Below are 12,792 nucleotides of genomic sequence, written 5' to 3' on the forward strand. Positions count from 1 at the left end.
AAGGAGGGGGGCCACGTCTAAAAAGATGATGAGTTTTTAATCTTTTTAACATTTACATGTCCTACTCAGAATTGACACGGGCTCTGTCGATCTGGAATTGTCTCTGACCCTTGCCAGCTTCCCTCAAGGACCCCAGACAGTGTTTATCATATCAGAACCTCTTCTGTGGCTGACCCCGCGGGGCCCGCCAGCAATCTGAAGCCCCTCTTTGCGGGGCCTGAGAGGATGTGGTGATAAATGAAGAGTTGCTTAAGCTCGCCTGAACTTAGAGGACTTTCAGAAATTTTACTTTTCCGTTGTGCTTTGCTAAAGGGTATACTGTAAATTTTCTATGTAAGTGTAGGATATTCTTAAAGGGCAGTTGATGCAGAATTGGCAGCCTTACCTTTAAAGTTCATAATGGCAGGAGTTGGCCTCTGATTTAAAATGCGAATAGTAAGTAATTATAGAGGTTTTCGTCAGAGGAATTCTGCTTTTTTTTTTTTTTTTTTGCATTTTTAAAACAGAAATGTGCCTTAAAGTAAACAGTTTTCTTTCTTTTTAAATTTGGAATTTGGGCAATTCTGATATGACTACTGAGAAAACAAGGGGTAGAGATTTCTAGTTTATTTCAGTCTTAGAACTAGGGGAGGGTATTGGCAAGGACTTCACGATATGATACGTATCACGATACTTGAGTCACGATACGATACATTATGACATTTCGATATATCGCAATATTCTATGTAATTCACTGGGAAATTTTTGAAAGCTGCTCAAAATGCAATTTGTATATTTGTACATCAGATGACACTGATAATTCATTGGACAAATTGAGTCAAACAAACAATATAATTCAATTCAATTCAAATCCATTTCCAGTTTATTGCACTTGTACAAAAAGTGGATCAGGTTTCTTGCGGCTTAAATGTCAAAATACAGTTCACTATTGTCTCCTAGAACAAAAATGTGTTTCACTGTTTGAACACTCCAATGAACAGATCTCATCTCATCTTCTGCTACTGCTTATCCTCACTAGGGTCGCGGGCAATTGAACAGATGTGAAAATAAATCGCGATATATTGCCATATCGATATTTTTTCCCACTCCTACTTAGGACCCTTCAGCGGTCTTCTGATGACTACAATACCTTTAAAGTCGAAGGGCAATATAAAATTGGCACCCAACCCTTGGCGCGTATCAAAGTTGAGCTGGCTTTAAAAACTCTTTTTCAGTACTCCTCATCTTTTCACTTTTAAACGTACTGTATGACGACATCAACAACGTCAGGAAGCACTCGCCAACAGTGTAGCTGGCCACGTTTTGGCTGGTGTTGCGATCAGAGCGTGTTCAGAGCATCTGGTGACAACATCCACTCTGGATCTAACACGATAACAGATTACGAATATCCACACCAAGACTTTCTGTTCTGTATTCCTTTTACCATCCAACTAGCAACTGGAGACCTGAGAATGAAGTTGAGAGATGGTGTACCCTCAGTTAATAGTTTACAGTTCCAATGCTAAATGCGAGGCAAGCATGACTTTCTACCATACTTAACAACAGGGTATTGTAATGCCCTCCAGACAGACTGTTTTGCTCAAATATCATTGGTCAGTACTACTCAGAGAACAAACAGAAACCAGAATGACCTTCTGCTGATTAAAACTGGACGCAATGAAGAGAAAACTAAACTGTGAATTTCCAAGAGCTGAAACCCAAACTGTGGACTAAAAGATGGTAAACTGCTTAGTGTAGGCGAGGGAAAATGCAGAGTGCAGCACAGATTCAGAGAAAACAGATTTTGTCTTCGACTATATCACAAGCTGTAGCTGAAGCTGGTCTCAGATTGCTGTAAATAGGATGTTTATTAGATACAGTGTTGGTTGCTCAGCCTCCAGGTGGCTCTTATCGTATGTGGAAATAAGTGTAATTTTCACTGCATTGTTTCGGAATATAACATGATGTATTGTATCCTAAAAATCTGTACAACAGAGCCTCTGTCAGGATTTTAGATCTTCTGTAGTTCTTACATGGAGTTGTAATTAGGTTCTCCTCTGCGGCGAGAACCATGGGGTTTCAGAGTCCAGTCAGACATGATGGACGTTATTTTCTCACGCTCTGGACAGTAGGTGACGGCAGCCTCTGCCTCGGAGAATATAATATGCAGCAGAAAGTTGTCAACTGTCAATCACCGCCTCTGTTTGTTTTAGTACATTTTCTTAAGCCTTGTCACTCTAAACCTCCCACTACCTGGCACTTATTCATCCTCTTTACAGCACCAAACAGGCACGTTACGTTTGCAGAGAAGAAGAGTTCCGTACATTAGAAAGAATTAAATTAACTTGTGGTTTGCGAGCGAATTACAAAGTCGCTGCAAGACGTGAAGAATACTAAATTTAGATTTTATGTATCCATGACACCACTTGTGTCAAGTGTAGTAATATTTTTTGCGACTAGGGACCAACAGTTTAAGAATTTAATTTGCTTATTTTTAGCTTTACATCAAGCCACTGAAGACAAATTGCAGTCTTAAAGCGTTTTCATTGAGCTGTTAAGCTGGAAGGTGGAGAGATTTTATATGTTGCTCCAGCCTTCAGAAAGCGCAGAATACATCAAAGGCACTGAGGCCAGCACAGGCACCAAGTCAAGAAGGTCTACACCCCTTAAATTGATTTTTTTTGCTATAAAATTTGCTATAATTTGTTTCATTTGCGTGGTTCTTTTTGGTGAGAACAATTAAACTCATGCACATCATTACTCACGTTGAGTAATGTTTGGCCAAGTTGTGGAGTTGTTTGCATTCAAATGCTTCCAGATATTTAAGCGACACTGGTTGATGCTATGACTAAATGTAATGCTGGAGCTAAAGAGCTAAAAAAGCTACGCCTGAGTAGTTTTTGGTCCTTTTCCTTTATTTGTTTTACTTCCTGGAGATGATAAATTAAAAAACGGCTTTGCGTCCGACACAGAAAATGGAATAAGGTTTCTGCGGCCTGCTGTTACCACGTGCTACCAGGTAATAATAGGCCCTGACAATAGGGATTATCCCGTCTAACTAATGCACTGGGAGAATAATCTTGACTGACTCAGACACTTCTCTGCCGCCGCGGCCGCCGCAGTGTCGCAGCACACCGCATGGCACTTCTGTCTTCAGAGCACGTTCTGGCCTGGTCGCCGGCTGGCATCTTTACTTTCATGCTTAATTACCTGCCAAGATAGACTGGTGAAGACATACACGTATGACGCCCCTGATGTGAATAAATGTAGACGGGGCGGTACCGTGCTGTGATTTAAGGCTGGAGGGTGTGAACCTCTTTGTGCGTGTGTGTTCAGGCAGTTTCTTTTTTTTTTTTTTTTTTTTTTTTTTTTCTTTTTCCTGTTTGTGTTTTTAAGTTTGTGCAGCAATGTCCTTAATGCTTGTGACACGCGCTGACATACGGTGGCTCGGCAGCCTGAGGGCCAGGTTTTCTGTCCTACGTTGTTTCATTCACAGCGACTGTGGAGAGAATATGCACTAAACTCGGTAGACGCTCAAAAATAGACCCAAAGATATAACTCCTCTGTCAAGATATACTAGTTTAAGTAAGTTTTCCTAATAGTTGCAACTTTTTTTTTTCTATGTAACGTATCTTAAAGTATCTTTCGACTTCTTTGGCTATGAGGAATTAGCTTTATGTCTCACTACTCACCCTCCTAAGGACGGTTCCAATGGTGACGGTTTGGGCTGTTGGGTGTTTTCAGCTATGACATTGTCAAAATGAAAGCAAGAAACACTTTTTTGTGGTTACGAAAGCGTGTTGGACTCTTCTCTTTTAATCCAAAATGGTGTTTATTGCAGTAGCACCCAATACAGTTTCAATCACAGACTGTTTATAGTCCTTTTGACATACTTTGACCTAAACATTCGGACGCAGCACCCTTTAATACAGTGACCCCTTTCCCATCCAGATATCCTAGCACGTCAGACACTTGTTTCCAAACACTTTTTTTGTGGGAATTGTGGTTTCTGAACAGTGTGTCCAAACAAGTTCATTTCAAGACATCAGATCCTCTGGGTCTGACATCCCAGCGTTACAGGTATCGAAGGCAGACTTTGGGATCGCTTGACAAAAAAAGTTGTACTTGAACACATCGCAGAGTACGGCCACTTGACTCATACTTTCTGCCTCTGCATGTCAGGAAATAACTCTTCATACCAGGAGGTAGCGGTAGTGTGTATTAATTATTCAAAAGGAGAAACCGAAAAGACCCACTGTTAGCTACTACAGGCTGCAGACTGTCTGGCCTCTGCAGTTCATTCATTCTGGCCGATCACAGTGCTGTGCTAATATTTAAATGTTGAGATTAGATTACGTTGTAAAACCTTGGCTTTGGCTTGTGCCACCTTTTTTACTTCCGTGTGAGGCACCAGTCAACCTCCCTAGCTACTAGTACGTCGATGTCGCATTGGTTTACATTCAAGTTTGAGGGTTTTCTATGAAAGAAAGATTAAGAATCAGTTGCAAGCCACGCAATTATTGCATTAATCATGCATCAAATTAGCCAGTTATGAAAGCAGCCTGTTGTATTTTTTTATCATTTCTGACAGCGAAAACTACCAGACTACACCTTTAATCAACCCGGTTTGAAAAACAGCACCGTCGCCTTTCCATTTTTATTTCCTACCTTTTAGACTTTTGCCTGTCAGCTAAAGAATCGCTGTTTACTTAAAATATCTCACTTTAACTCCCCTTTCTTTCTGTGTGGTCCGGCCTCTTCTTCTGTCTTTTTTGTCCCCAGTGAATGAGGAGGCCCTGAGGAAGAAGATCACTGATGAGCTGTATAAAGGCTTGGAGCAAGACAGGGCCAAGGCGGAGCAGGAGCTGCAAGCCTGGTGAGAAACATGCACACATACATACACACACACACTGTTTTCATAATGAAATGGGAGACTAGTTTTTGTTTATCTTGCACAAACTTTTTTTTTTATTTAACTCTTAGATGTGTGGTCTGTATTCTTCTCTCCGTCCGTCTCCTTACTCCTCTCTTGCCTCGTTTCTGATCATGACTGATTGAATCGAGTTGCCGAACCAGCGTCAGTCCCTGTTCCAGATTTTCATAAGAAAGACATTCTCAGACGTGACCACTTTCCACTTTCATTAATAGTCAAAAAGGTCAGCACCAGTCTTTCCGATCCCCACTGTTTCCAATTTACCTCTCTTCCGAAGTACATCAGCACTTTTGCCTTTCGTCTCTTTCTGCTCTCCTCTCCTCTCCTCGTCCTTTTCCGATCAATTAATCATGTCTGAGAAAGAAGGGCGCTATCCTGAGGTAATTTCCTGGGTGTTGAGTGGGTGATCCATTAGCCCCGGCTGATGAAGAAACACACTCTTCACGTGAGGGGCATCTTCCACTCGCCCCCCGTCTCGTCTATTCTCCACCTTCTTCTCTTATGTCCGTCTCTTTTTGTGGCTAAAGTAGCAGGTGTACATGCCATAATGCGAGATAATCGTGCTGCTCCCGCTTTTTTTAATAGGCCTGGATGATCTCCAGCAGTGGCTGTGATTAGCCACTACACGCACAATTGTACAATATAGGGGGAAAAAAAAAAAATCACAACCTTTCTATATCCAGGAGGCGGTGGTGTTAGCTTAGACATTAGCCTTGTTTTTTGAGGTTCATTCAAGATCAGAAATTAACAAGTGGTTTTGAGTAATCGTTTGTGTATTGATTTATTTTTTTTATTTTTATTTTATTTATTTTTTTTTTTGTCTGGGGAATTTATTTTTTAATGTAACTGCTTCCTGGAGCTCACTTATTGATGTCTGTTCACCGGAGTAAGTGCTTCAAAATTACACCCCCCTTGCAATTAACTGAAATCACGGCGGCTTTCAAGCCCTCAATTTTTGTTTGTGCTTGGCGTGGGCTGCCTTTTCTCTTAAGGAGACTTAACTGAACGTGGAATGGTAAATAAGCAATCCCTGGTTAGCCAGCACTTGAGTGTGTTTGCGCGCAGATGCATATTAATATCAGTTTTTAATGTAGCCTTTTGCTGTTTGTTTTTCCCTTTTCTCATTTTGTCTCATTAGTTTTCGTTGTGCTCGCGTGACCGCGTGTTCACGCAAGTGTGTTCATGGTTTGGCAGGTTTAATACCTGGGACAGCCATCGAGGTGGAGCTCAGCTTCAGAACATCTGAAGCTGAAGAGTTAGGACCAGGAAGTATGAGGAGGAAATGAACAGTTTACTGAATATATTTTAACCATTTAAAACCAAACCGTTTTCGAATTACCGTAACTCATAGTGGTTTGCACTTTGGACAAAATTGGGATGTTTTGTCTGGAAGACCTTTGTGACATCTCAAGGGTATAACCAGCTTTATTTTTTACTAACAAATACCTCCAAACAACTCCCCCTTTCTGCGCAACTTCCCAGTGTTCAACCACACTTTGAATTTTGCCCATCAGTGAGTTACGGTTATTCAAATACCACAGGCAGATGTTTAGGTCTTATGGGGTTAAACGTCCGTTGTTTATCTTGCCACATTACTACCAGATTATCCCTGTGGTTGCAACCATTACCCCTGAGTTTTGACCGTTTGGCGCTTTGCTGCCTCCCCAACATACAAAAGCGTAGACGGGGGGCGATAGTCTGGTAGAACATGTCCAGGAACTTCCGGCAGATGTTAAACTTCTCCTGAAGAAATAGACGACTCTGACCTCTGACCTCAGACCCAGGTACTTGTAGGTCTGAACCGCCTCTACACACTCCCCGCTGATGGGTACAGACCGCCGATGGGGCCTGGACCTCTGGAAATCCAACGCCATCTCCTTGTTTTTAGCTGTATCGATCAGACGGTGGGTCACTCCACACCATGAGACGAAGTTGTACTCCTGCCCTGTCCATTCCAGATACACCCCACAATTGCAGTGACGTCCGAGAGCTTCTGTCGGTGACGTGTCTCTGTGTTGCGCTTGAAGAGGAACTTTCCTATTAGGGAGATAAAGCAGACTGGTGCTTTCTATAGACGTAAAGAGATAGAGAAATACACTTCCTCTATTCTCGTCTTGACAGATTAACCATAATTAAATTGCAATGGCCAAATAAAAGAATCTCAAATCAAGGATGTTTCACCTTTAGTTTTTTCGTTGTTTAAGGCAAACAAGTAACAGTGATGGTGACCTTTTCTGTGTTTCTAAGACCCAGCAAGGAGACGAGATAGTTGTTCCTGCAAAATTTGAGTAAGAGGTTGGGGGTAAAAAAAAAAAAAAAAAGTGTGAGAATGTATCAAAGCTCAGCTAACAAGACTGCGTGGTGCCTCGCTAGTTACAGAATCCTGTGGCGAAACCGCTGCACAGCAGGAATACAGGGAAATGGAAGAGTGTGTGAAGACCCCTGTGTGTGAGCGGGAAAGAAACACACAAGATACACGAGGCCGAAATCTCAAGGTCAGCCCGAATAGTTCCTCCCGCAGTTCGTCTGTTGTTGGAATGTACTTAAACGATGGGATTTAGTCTTATGATCTCATTTGTTTGAAGTAAAAAAAAATATATCTATATAATAACGAAAGAAATATATGCAAATTACTTAAGAAATGTTCTGATAAATTGAATAAAGCAGCACAAAAAAGGATATAGCCAACCACTGGGTATTGTGTTTACTTAATGTACGCCTTGGTGTAAAATCTGATTATTTTAACACTCAGTATAATAATTTAAAGTACACATTTTAATGGAATTGCAGGATTGGTGGCGGTAGATTAAGCAGTAAATCCTCATTTAGGGTTAAAGACATTGAATGTACTTCCCTCGTTTCAGTCTGGTGGGACTGAAGTAAGTTTTGAGTTCATTTAGGTGCAGCCTAAACTGATTTGTAAGAAGGAGTGGGTGCACAGGGCAGATTTGGCTCCGCTTCTTCTCTGAGAGGCATCAGAGCAGAACAAAGCAAAGAAAAGGGAGAGGAAAGGAAAGGAGGGATCAGGGTAAGAGAACTCTTATGCCAACCTGTCCATCCTATCTCAACCTAACACATCGTGTGTCACTGTTTGATCCAGTTCTTCTCTGTTTTTTTTTTCCTCTGGCTTTTCTCCTCCTTGCCTTCCCTGTCTTATACTGTATCTTTCCTTTTTTTCACCACATTTCCTATATTTCTCGACCATATATTTATTCCTTTCTCAGTCTCCCTTCTGTATTTTTCATTCTTCCATCACGCCCCCCTCCCCCCCACCTTTCTCTCAGTCTCCCTTCTCGTGCATAAGATACATTCCTTTGAATGCCCGGCTCCTAACGCTCAAAGGTTAGTTGTTGTTGTGAAACTTCTGCCCATTATTTCAGCATGTAGTCAAGCAGCCTGTGTTTGCTTGTGCAATATAATTGCATGTCAGATTTTTGAGTGAGAACGCTGACCTTCTCCGAGCTTCTGCCTTCCCTCCCCATTAACCAGCCCGTCTATTAAATTCTTTATCGCGTCCACATCAGACGCAGATAGATGGCCGGGCCTACAGATTCTTACGTTCTGTTTATTTTTATCTTTCATCTTCGCTGAAAAGCAGATGCTGTGACACACACACACACGCACACAAAACCTCCAGCTCATTTTAAAGGAACTACAAAGTTAGGAGGTTATTAAAAAATACAAAAAAATGTTCCGCGTCCAAACTGATTTAGCCAAGATTGTGTGTGGGGACTTGCTGGTCTTTGATCAAATCATGAATTTCATCTTTATCATATTCTTGCTGAGAAAAAATCCCTACCTAGCAACTTTATACACACTTAGGAAGAAAAATAATATAAATGTAATAGTGATGTTTATAACAATGATTGTATACTTCATTTCCTACACTTAAAACCAGGACAAAACAGTGCAATTAAAAAATTGACATAATAACCACATTATGAACCCAAAGAATAAACAATTGACCTCACCTACGCATCCAAGGATACCACCACCTTATAACTCCCTCACACTGCTAAACACATGAGAAACCACCTGTTAACACTCATGAAAGACAGCAGACAACAGTGTATCCGTGGTCAGCCAAAGAACAAAACGAGCAAGTGCCAACGTCACGGTAACCATTCATGATGCAATATCAATATCAATACCAATTGACGTCCCACTTCCTGGTTAATCCTTGCACCCGCCTGGTCGCCTAGAAATTCCCCAACACATTCACCAAATCCCTTCGCAAACACCGGAGAAACTTGCAGTCCTAACCCAGCAGCACATCCGCAGAACACCATAAAAGCTATCTAGCCGTAATCTAGGAACAGGTTTTGGAGGGTACGTTTTTGAGTGGAGTTTGAACTTTATGTTCTTGAGCTGATATTTAAAGAGATGAGGTGACGGTGTTATCGTCTCTCGGCAGAAAGAAAGTGACGGGGCTCGATCGCAGCGGCGAGACTATCGCCATTATCTCTCCATAGCCGTGGATAAAGTGGAAGAAGTACTGCATGCGGCTTTTTCCTTTTCTTTTCTTTTTTTTTTAGACTAAACCAGGAGTGCTCTTTGGAGGCTAATCTCCTCAGTGCAGCGGCCTTTGTTTCCCACACACTTAAATTTAACTCTCGCCGTCGTTTTCACGGCACCTGCAGCTCGGCGCGGTGCACGCGCGCGCTCCCGCGTCTGAGTCAGAGAGAGTACATAGCCCCATAAAATATTCATAGCCAGCATTCTGCGACATTATTCCTAACATCAATATTTCATTGGGCTTTTAAATGCTTTTGTTTCAAGGCGCTTGGTTCGGGCTCGCGCTGCTACGCAGGGGCTGTCGGTATCTATCCTCCGGTGCTGTATTGAGACACATCTCGCGCAGATGACAGGTAGACAACAGGAAGCATTAACGGGGTGAAGAGCTGAGCAGAGCGACAGATGGTGACTCATGGTGAGTTATCAGGGGACAGGCTCAGAGGCACGAATTTAAATATTCTTTTGTTTGATATTTATGCAAGGTTTATGAGGTTTACCTGCGGTGAGTGAGACTGTAATGCCTTAATGGATTTGGCTTTTGACCGTCGCCCGTCATTTCTGAGCATATATCTTTTGTCATTAGAAAGTGTGAATCCACACACACACACGCACCCCACATCCGTAGATTATAGTCATTTAATGTTACATCGCAGGTATTCTCAAAATAGTCACTTCCTGACACCGTTTGACCTACTTGCGCTCGTCAAATCGGGGGACACCTCACCGGTTCTGTCACCAAGACTCAACCCGGCGAACAATCAAAATGCCGGTCACTCGGCCGAGATGATCCTCTCCTTCCGTCCAGCACCAGACCAAACGTCATCGCCTTAACCTCCAAAGACATGCTATTTTTTGCCCAGCGCTGGGACTCACTTTTTTTTTTTTTTTTTTTTTCCCTCTCACGGTCTGACTCAACTGTTCTTTACCTCAAAGCCCCCCCCTCCCCTCTTTCCCTCCCAGTGCCAATCTTCTACAGTCGAATGAAAAATGCGTCCAATATCCCGGAGACAGGGCAATAATGACTGGAAAGCAATAGAGGTGAAGCAGACAGATAGCATCCAGCTAGTGATAGCAGTCTTTGCTTGGGTTAGCACTTGTGAGGAAGTCAGTAGAAAGGCTTTTTTTTTTTTTTTTTTTTTTTGCTAGGTTGTCTATTTTCTGTTCTCGGCCCCTCTTTCTTTGTCTCATCCTGGGACATTTTACAGTTTTTGGCCTACTTATAGGCAGTTTGTCTATGGAATAATTTTCCGTTCATCCACGCGATATTACATTAAGATTTTTAGCTTTTTCCAAACAACAAAAAATTCTTATTTCTACAACAAGACTTATTGTGCGCACCATATTAAATTCTACTCTTCCGGGAGTGTTTGCACGATTAAACTTTTCTTCCACTAAGTTTTGCCTTTTATTGTTTGATTAAGTCCAAGTATCTTGAAATGTTGCTGAAGAAAAAAAAAACTTGCCCCACTTCTGTAATAGCTTTAGCCACGGCCAGAGCTCCTTGAGTAAAGGTAGCTTAGGTGCATTAGCGGTGCAGGCAGGGAGGCGTGGATCGTGGGGGAAATGGTGAATGTAAAAGGCCATTAGGAGGCTCCCTGTGTGTCTGCGTGCGCGTGAGTCGGAGCCTGATGATGGATGGAGTTTGCTGACGTGTGCAGCCCAGTGGACTGTGAGACTGGACATGGCTGGTCTCTCTCCATCTCTTTCTCCCACTCTCTGCCTCACTCCCTCTTTGCTTCACTTCCTCGGGGCCAAACATGTCATGTCGACGTCGCCCGCGCTCTCTCCTTCTTCTCTTCTGTGTGTTTTTTTTTCTTTTTTTTTCCCTGTGCCTCCCCATCTAATCTTGCCCTCCCCTGGTCTTTGACATTTAGTGGCGTTGCAGGGCAAATGGTAGCTTTAAGACATCAGACATACTTTTATTAGAGCTGCTTGTCATCTACTGAAAGGTATGGGATGGTGATCTAGCGGACCACGTCTGTCCATCACGGGTCATCGCTGTCCGTCTTCTGTCTAATTCTGGGTATACTCACAGGTGACTGAAGAGAAAAATGAGACAGTTTGAAAAAGAATAAAATATTAAATCACTTTGACAGATCAGCACCTGCTTGTAATATTAAGAAAAACAGCCAAGAGATAAAAGAGTGACTCACAGCTCCTACGCCTATAGCCGTACACTTGACGTGCAGGCTGATGCATTTTAATGAGCGCTGCACGAACCTCATCAGGGCGTGGAAGTCATTTAAATTTTGCGTTCACGAATACCTAAAAAAAAGTTTTGATAAATCCCCTTTCAGAAACAACTGTTGTTCTTCAATTCTGCCTGCGAGCTTGCGGTAAACATAGTGCCCGGCATTCAAGTGCTAACATCAGACATGAGTCGTGAGAACACTGCTGATTGTTGCGCCTAGAAGCGGCCAAGGCTAACAATGTAGCGCGCTAATGAAATAAAACTCAATATGACTGAATGACAAATTGCTAACCGCCCATCCACTGTGGCTATTTGTCAAAACACCAATAAATACACCACAGCTCATGAACCGGAGTCATTTGACGCCAGAATATCAGCGGCGCCGTATCAGCGTCTCCATTATAGACATCGCACTGATGAATTAGACCTCTACAGAAGTCCATTTGAATGTGAAGGAATTTTTGTATCTCTGAGGAATGCGCCGCGCTGCCGGTTAACACTCCCAAGCATCCTCGCGCTCTCCCGAGTGCCTCGACGTCTTTGTGTCTTAGGCAGATGTTTATTAAGATCGTCACCGTCTCCATTCAGTCTGTCATAATTCACTCCGGCACCTGCTCTGTCTCTCCCCCGTGTTTATTTTACCTCGCCTTGACTGCTTGATTCCAAGCAGAGGAAGACTTTCAGGGTTTCAGGGATGTTCCTCCGTATTCAATCAAGCGCACTGTCACCGAGTAGGGAGTGCGTTGCCAGGCAACTATGAGAACTCGGTGACAGGGTTCAAATGGTGGTCCTGTGTCTGCAGATAGCATACTGCCTCCGTCGACACCACTTCTACACGAGATTTACGATTCTTATTTTGGGTAAACGCTGTTTTTCTCTGTCTATTACATATTCTTAACTGTAATTATTTATAGTTGGAGGGAAATTGGTTGTACGACGGAGGTTATTTCACTGTGGCATATCTGTTTTTTCTTCTTTTTCGGTTTTTGTTGACCATTACTTCTCAATGGAGCAAGGCTTTTGACATTAACATGAAAATCAATATACAAGTATATTGACCTATATCTGTGTTTCATTGGGACTGTAGTTGCATTTGTGACCTTTCAATTCTCCTGGGACACACTGTATGTTGTGTGAGGATGGGTGGTGTTATAAAACTCTAATAAAATTATAA

At 42.4% G+C, this 12,792-nt stretch overlaps 1 protein-coding gene across 1 annotated transcript in view; it reads left to right on the forward strand.

Moving 5' to 3' along the window:
• Positions 1–12,792, forward strand: part of chchd3a (coiled-coil-helix-coiled-coil-helix domain containing 3a) — a 67,983-nt gene that overhangs the window by 5,943 nt on the left and 49,248 nt on the right. Inside the window, exon 4 of the mRNA XM_047575550.1 lies at positions 4,762–4,855. Coding sequence (XP_047431506.1) covers positions 4,762–4,855 — 94 coding nt within the window. The remainder of the gene's footprint in view (positions 1–4,761; positions 4,856–12,792) is intronic.

This window comes from Mugil cephalus, chromosome 22 (assembly GCF_022458985.1).
Source record: "Mugil cephalus isolate CIBA_MC_2020 chromosome 22, CIBA_Mcephalus_1.1, whole genome shotgun sequence".
In the NCBI taxonomy this organism is placed as follows: Eukaryota; Metazoa; Chordata; class Actinopteri; order Mugiliformes; family Mugilidae; genus Mugil; species Mugil cephalus.